Genomic DNA, 7,662 nt, shown 5'->3' on the forward strand with positions numbered 1-7,662 from the left:
CCCAACATAGACTCCATACCCTGGGACTGACTACTGTCTCCCAGGGCATGTAAAGTCACCAAAGACTTTGCTAGTCTTGAATCCTGAACAGAACCAGTACAAACCATCATATTGTGGACGTACTGGCTGGGGCAATTCGATTGCCCCAGGGTCTGTTAGTCGAGGGGGCACGTCTCCGTCCCCCCTGATCGAGTTTTGGCTGGTGGCAGTGGAAACTACTTTTTATATTCGACCGCGAATATTTCCCTATGGGATTTCCCATTGTTTTAGGCTAACACATTTAATTATTTATTTACGGTAGCCTTAAACATACCGCCGGTTTATATATTTATTTTTATAACTCCGGTTGGGACTTTTTGCCAAAACTTGATTCTAAAATGGCGTTGGTGTTCGCCTCTGTAACTCTGACCCAAAGTGGAGCCCTTTGTTCCACTTTTGGCGGGCTTCTCCACAGAAGCCCTCCAAAGTGGTGCCACTCTGTCTGGGGTACTTAGGAGGGGTGGAGGGGGATTTAGGCACCCTGGACTGAGTTACCTTGGTAACTCAAGTCGCACTCCGTCCTGATTGGCCCAAGTGGTGAGCCGCCCGGCTCACCACTTAGCATGTTTGAGTGACAGCTAGGCTGGGTGAATGGGGGTTTGCTGCATAAAAGCAGGGCTTTGGGGACTGGGACTTCAGAAGTCGCCACAGGACCAAGAATCCGACGAGGGAAGAGCTGAGCCGACCTGCTTCGACGACACCACCCGGTGGAGCCCTGCTGAACCGTCTCACCACTTTTTTCCCGACGACCGAGGAGAACTCTTAACGGAGTGGCTCCTTCCCTTGACTGGTGGGGACAACCAGTTTTCGCCTTCTTTCCGTTCTTTGAGGTATCTCGTGGCCGCCTTGCCTGTGCCAAGCACCCCGGCAACCGGAATACCACACTTTACCCCCATACCGCGAAAGTCGGCACCAACCCTTTAACCGGAGGACTCCGCGGCTGGTTTCTTCCCGGGCAGTGCAACGACCCTCTTCTTCTGCTCTTCAGCGAGAACTTCTTCTCCCCTGACCGACGTCGAGCCCTGCTGCCACTGCCTGGAACAACTGCCCCCGCTGGAGGATCCTTTCCGCTTAAGGTACTGTGTTCCGCCTGGCTTCCCTTGCTACCGACTGTACGGGGTAGATTTAGTCCCCGGCTTTCGAACCTGGGAGTGCCTGGGACACTTTGGCTAAACTTTCTGAGCCACTCTAAACTCTTTTTGACTCTTTGCAAGACTTTGAATCTCTAACTAACAGTGTGATCTTGGGCACATTTTCGCTCCGGCTACTCTAAGAGTGGGCCCTGCCTAGTGACTTTTGCTCACCTGTGACTTTATTCTTCGTTAAGCCTATTGCAAGTGTTCTGGACCTTAGAGTGGTGTGTCTAACCTATTTCTGCTTTTTCTCTCCCTTTCTTGGAAACTACTAGAGTGTCATCTAACGTTAAGCACTCACCTCTGTTTTAATTAAGTGGTGTTAACCTAGAGTTGTCTAGATAGGAGAAAGGATTGAATTTACTTTCAGTATAACTGTGTTGAAGTGCTTTTACTATATTTTTGCTAGAGTGTTTTTAACTTATGTGTATTTTAAATAAATAACTATATACTTTTGAAACCAAGCTCTGGTCAGTGTTTGCTTGTGCTATTGTGTTTTGGTACATATTGTGTATACTTTACATACTGCCTAACTCTTCTTGAGAGAAGTCTGACTGCTCAGCCACAGCTACCAGGTAAATCTGGGTGGTACAGACTGCTACCAAAGGGGTTTACTGCTCTACCTGTAGTCTTAAATCTTTTGCAGTGTTCCCCAAGGGAACTGCACAGGTTTCTGCCTAACACCTGAACAACTGTATAGTATCTGAAAGGCGCAACCCACCCCTGGTATATTTGGACGGTCCTAGACGTGGTGGTCTCACCCACATGAATATAAGAGGTAAAGCAACAGTTTACAGACAGAAAAACATGGCCCAAAACCGCACTCCAGTAAATTACGCAAAACCTCAACCTTGGAGGGTAGGAAACAATTTAAACCAAAGCTAAAGGCTTTCAAGACTATTAAAGAAACTGTTTCACATTCTATTACGATTTGCCATTGAAGAAATGTAAAGCATGACTAGCAATTAAAAATTAACTGCAGATACTGACAATACTTCCCCCCAGGGGCATCAGAAAAATGTGCAGGTAAGTACACCCTCCATCCCCATTGCAGGATCCCAAAAGGGGGGTGGTGGGGTCGACTTGCATCAGTGTTTTTGACAAACTGCTCCAGCAGCACAAAATACCATGGTGAGTTAATGGCTCCAGTCCACAGGTGTGGTTTGCAGAGCCGATGTGGAAAATGCACCTGAAGGTACATACGAACTGGCACAATGGCTAGAGTTGCAGTTGGATGACCTTAACTGGATAAATGGTGGGGAAGTGATCTCTCGGCACCTCTAGACACATCAGTGACCTCAGGGACTTGGCACATCCTGGTGGGAGACAGCGGGATGTGGCACTATGAGGAGGGTTCCTTCCAGATGATGGGAGTCGGTGGAGTCTTCAAGAAGCCTGCACTGCTCCTCCCATATGCAAAATGGCCAAACCACTGCAAAAATGGCAGGTTACTGCTTCAGCATGTCGGCAGACATGAAGTTGCAAGAGAAGCAGGGACCGGAAGAAGCCCAAACAAGCTGCGGCCAAAGGGTCAGACCATTCTAGTTGGCCACTAGAAATGTCACCCAATCGGTAAGTGAGAAGGAATTGTCCAGGACCTATTTTAGCCTACACCAGTTGTGACTAATATGGTTCACAAAGAGCCTGCGTGATCAGAACTGCCATTTTAGGCCTACTCATGGTCACCCTGTGCAAAGGAAGCGCTGCATCTTATCAGCGGTCAATAACTCTTTCGCCACGGGAATGATCCCGGACTCTCTTAAACGTGCTTTAGTGATCCCTCTGCTCAAGAAGCCTTCTTTGGATCCTGAAGTGATGGCCAGTTCGCCCAATTTCACTTTTGCCATTTCGGATGAAGGTCTTGGAGGCGCTGGTATCCCTCACTGCTTCCCCGTTTCTAGAATCCACCCAGTTCCTTGATTCATTTCAGTCTGGCTTTCGGTCTGGTACAGGTACTGAATCCGTTCTTAATTCGATGATGTATAACCTGTGTCTTGTCGATCAGGGTGGTGTCTGTGCAGTCCTGCTCTTATATCTGTCGGCTGTGTTCGACAGTCGATCACTCTCTTCTAATCTCCCGGCTCTCTGAAGACAGAATCTCTGGCCAGGTTCTCAAATGGTTCATAGCTTTTCTGACTGGTTATTCTCAGTCCCTCTTCCTCCTTTTTTGCTCTGCCCCTGCCTCTCTTGTGGTGTCACTCAGGGCTCGGCACTCTCCCCTAATTTGTTCAATATCTACATAAGATATCTACTGTTTTGGATCGAATCTCATGGGTTTCGCTTCTACTCATATGCCGTTGATGCCCAGATACTGGTCTGTTTTGGACCTTTAAAAAACCGGAAACAGCCAACAGGCTAAAAAAATTGCCTGGAGGAACTGGGAATTTGGATGAAGCTGAACTGGCTCAAGCTAAACGGTGCTGAAACCAAAGTCCTGGTTGTGGGTACCTCTACCCCTCATGTGTTCTGGACGGATGACTTCTGGCCCCCTTCACTAGGCCCTCTCCCTATACCTGTTCTATCTGTCAGGAATTTGGGAGTACGTTTCTCGGCCACTCTGACCGTGGATGAGCAGTGTGCAATCGGGTCACTTTAAACTCGGGGGGGGGGGGGGGGGGGGGGGGGCCCTCTGGAAAGTCCTCTCCTTATATTCCCACGGCTAGTCGGGCACCTGTGGTGGGAGCCCTGGTCCTCGGTGTCCTGGACTACTGGAACTCCTATCTGGCCCAACCCAGCTATCTTATTGGGTGTCTGCAGCTACTCCTGAATGCTGCTGCCCGTTCTATCATGCGCCCACCTTTTGGAGCCCACATGACTCCCATACTGAGACAACTACATTGGCTCCCTGGTGCTGGGGATCCTGGGATACTTGTGTTGGCAAGATTGGAGCCTCTGAAAATGGTTCAGATGGGGAGACCCTGCACTTCAGATGCATGGAAGATGCTGTTGGAGCAATCGTAGGTCTTGCAGCAGAGGTGGCCGAGTCCCCATCAATCTAAGCCTTGTTCAGTGGTTACTAGTGTGGTTCACTCATCAAAACAGCGAAGGAAGGCTTAGAGTCCAGCAAGGGAGTGCCAGAGAGAGCCACGTCCTTCCTTGGAGACGGCCTTCCAGAGGTACCCAAATTCCAGCTTCCTATCCAGATGTTGGGGCTGGTGGCACATCCTGCCTGAACACTGCCATTGTCGGAACATACGAACTACACAGGGATGGATTCCCAAATGAATCCTACATGGCTGCCTTGACCTCCCAAGGCCATGGCCACTTGGGCACATGCTTAATACTGCCTATTGTCCCACTTGACTAAATCCAGTGGGGGATCTGCAAGGAGCTAGCCAATTGGGCCCCTTGATTGTAAAATGGCTTCCTACTCTTGGAAGTGTTTCATCCCCATTTAGGAATCTCTGGGAATGTATAACTGCAAGGGTAAACTGAAAGCTGGGACGTCGCAGTTAGTTTAGGACCTTCATACTAGGGCCCAAACCTTGACCCTGGTTATATAAATATTAAATTGATGCTGTACCTGACCTGGAAGCTGGTCACTGGCTGTGTCCCAGTAAAGTCTCCAGCTGGAAGTCCCATGAAGGATGCTTTTTATTTGAACCCTTTATGTGTGCAACCAACGACTTCAGATATTGTCAGAAATACAACAGCTATTTGGTAAAATCTTTTTGTTGTCAAACAACAAAGCAATGCAGTCTACGTGTTTTTTTTTTTTTAAAAAAAAATTCTCTCTAAAGATCCACCCTTATTTTTTCCCCCCTCTTCCATTATTGGGAAACTGGATTTATGAATGACATTTACTAAATGTAGTATTTGGTGTTGGGCACATGCATTGTGTATTCCATTTTGATTTACTTGTGGGATGGAAAAAATTAACAATAGCCCTGATGGAAGGCATAGCACTTGCCGAAACACGTGGCTCACAAAGGACTACTTAGATATATCAAAACAAACATCAAGTTTTTTTCGGTAACATTTAGTATTGTGCATCATTTACTGTGGTGTTGCTACACAAGTGAAGGTGTTTTCATTGCTTTTTGTGTTTAGCTGTACCAAGCCATCAATCAAGACCAGCATTCACAACCATGCACTTAATTGATTGCTTTAGAATTGTACCCCTTTTAACCTTGTTGGCGTGCTAATTTTCCCGTGTCTGAATTGCTTGGACTGGATTAAGGCTCAGATTCTGCTTGAAGCTATGCTGCGAAGGGAAGCTACTTGCCTGTAATTGCTTGGGTGGGACTGTGTTGCCTTTCTTGGAATGTTGGGGCATTCCGTTCTCTAGGGTGGGATCCTGCACAGGTGCATGCCTAGTCCTGGAAGGCAGTGGAACCGTCTGGTGAGCATGTAGTTTGGGACGATGGTGGGTTCTTGATTGCAGGCGCTGGAACACTTTCTTGCACTCATGACCTGCACTTTGTTTTCTAGGAACAAGATCCTAATCTTTGGTCTCTTTGAGGAGACTGCCCTGGCTGCTTTCCTTTCCTACTGCCCAGGAATGGACGTGGCGCTCAGGATGTATCCCCTCAAGTAAGTCTTATACCCAGATTTCTTTTCTCACAGGTCATTGCTGTATTTTTTTTTTTTGGTGGGCTATACTGGTTGGGAAGAGCTTGGTTTTCTACTTGGGCTGGTGTTGTGCACATGAACTGTAGTGAAACTGTGGCCTTCCTTGACTAGTCTCTGGGGTGCATCCTGGTCTCTAAGTAAATCCTTTCTATTTGAGCCGTTGTTGTTGTGATGTAAGTGGTCTTCTACCGCCACTGATGGCAAAGCAAAAAGGGGTTGGCTTGGTGTTAATGGCTAGGTCTCTGGTTATCGCAATAACCTAACGTTGTAGTCCACAGGTCATGGTTTGGGAATAACCAAGTAGAAGTCCCTTTTATGACCAATCCTAGTAGTTTCCCCAAATACACGACCCGGTCGTGTTTTATGTAGGTCTTCGTGCTACATGCCATTAGAATGATGCTTAGGTCGCGTGTTTGCAGGCAGTGTAACTGGGACCTATTAAGGGGGCGGCTCTGGGGTGATCTGTCGGCGTGTGTGGAGATTGATGCTCCTCAGCGTTCGGTGTGTCTTTGCGTGACTCCTATGTCTTCCTCCCTACAGGCCGACGTGGTGGTTCTGTGCCTTCCCATACTCCCTCCTTATATTTGTGTATGACGAAATCCGGAAACTCATCATTCGACGCAGCCCTGGTGGTAAGTGCTTGTGCCCTCCTCTGCTACTCTGCACAGCCACGCACACTTGCCTTGTAGGCCTGCACAGCAAGGGAGTTTGTGGGTGGGGGGGGGGAAAGGTTTGGGACGGTTAACGTTTAAGCTTTGCTAATTTTTTGCCACAAGGTGCATCCAGTTTCTGTAGCAGAACCGTATCCTGCTCCCATCTAATGCGGGAGCACTCTCAAAGGCCTAGTTTGCTTTGGGGGGGGGGGGTTTATTTTGTAAATTAACTTGGCAGTGCTGTCCGAGTTGTATCGTTCCCATTGATAATACCACTTAAATGGGCCAGGACGCACATCTCTCCAGGGACAGGCCCCTGTAGGCGGTGTTTGTTTCAACGTATTGTCTCATGTGTTTGTTTTTTTTCCCCAGGTTGGGTGGAGAAGGAATCGTATTATTAGTTGGTTGTTGCAACATTTCACACAGGTGCGCATGCGCACACTCCTGTCCTCTGTACTGCAGCCTCTGTCCTCTTCAGAAAGACAGCCTCGTGCGGAGGGGGCACCGGAACCTGGACCATGTCTTGAACGTGTCGCTCTGAGAGTGGTAACAATTCTATGTGCCTTTTCCTTTTTGTTTTAAAAGGAAAGACCCGAAAGATGTGGTTTTATATCTGGATTTTTACAAATAAAGGCAGATTCTAACAGTCTGACTTTTGGACTGACTCGCTAGTGTGTTTCTTCCGAAACCATCGCCACTGCACGGTTACATTAATTGGATGGATGTTCTTCCGATGCAACACATTTCAGTTTGGCTAATCTGTATGAATAAAGTCTTTTGTTGTAATACTGCCTGACTCCTGCTAATACATGGTGTGAGGAGAGTGTCGCTAATGCTGTGAGGATTGAGGCATGCCAGATGGGCCAAAAAACGTCTAGCATCACCAAAGGACATTCACCGTGATTCCACTCCCAGATACCACAGTCTCTACTTTGGCATTTGCCATGCCCTGTCACTGGAATAGTCCCAGCAAAGCCATCACTTGAGGCAGCCGGTAGGCTGCACGCACCCTACAGCAGCAATATCTAGGAGTACATAAGTGTTCGTTTGTGCTGCAGGCTCAAATTTATGTATCAAGTAACCGTTGGCCATGCCAGGAGCTGGTTTGCATCTGAAATTAAGCCATTACATTTCAGAACACTTCTTCGAAGATCCGTGGGGGGTGGTGGGTTGAATAAGGAGAGTTGTGGCAATGGCTGAGGGTACAAGTGCATCCACGCCGTAAATCAAACTTTACCTCACCTCCAGGCTCTGTCCCTCCTTTC

At 47.9% G+C, this 7,662-nt stretch overlaps 1 protein-coding gene across 1 annotated transcript in view; it reads left to right on the forward strand.

The window, feature by feature from the left end:
- The window catches only part of LOC138525606 (sodium/potassium-transporting ATPase subunit alpha-1), a 58,234-nt gene extending 51,049 nt beyond the window's left edge, over positions 1–7,185 (forward strand). Inside the window, exons 21-23 of the mRNA XM_069635647.1 lie at positions 5,604–5,705; positions 6,285–6,376; positions 6,770–7,185. Of these exons, the coding sequence (XP_069491748.1) occupies positions 5,604–5,705; positions 6,285–6,376; positions 6,770–6,798 (223 nt within the window). The 3' untranslated portion in view covers positions 6,799–7,185. The remainder of the gene's footprint in view (positions 1–5,603; positions 5,706–6,284; positions 6,377–6,769) is intronic.
- Positions 7,186–7,662: the final 477 nt, after the last annotated feature.

This window comes from Ambystoma mexicanum, chromosome 7p, assembly GCF_040938575.1.
Source record: "Ambystoma mexicanum isolate Mex_15411 chromosome 7p, UKY_AmexF1_1, whole genome shotgun sequence".
In the NCBI taxonomy this organism is placed as follows: Eukaryota; Metazoa; Chordata; class Amphibia; order Caudata; family Ambystomatidae; genus Ambystoma; species Ambystoma mexicanum.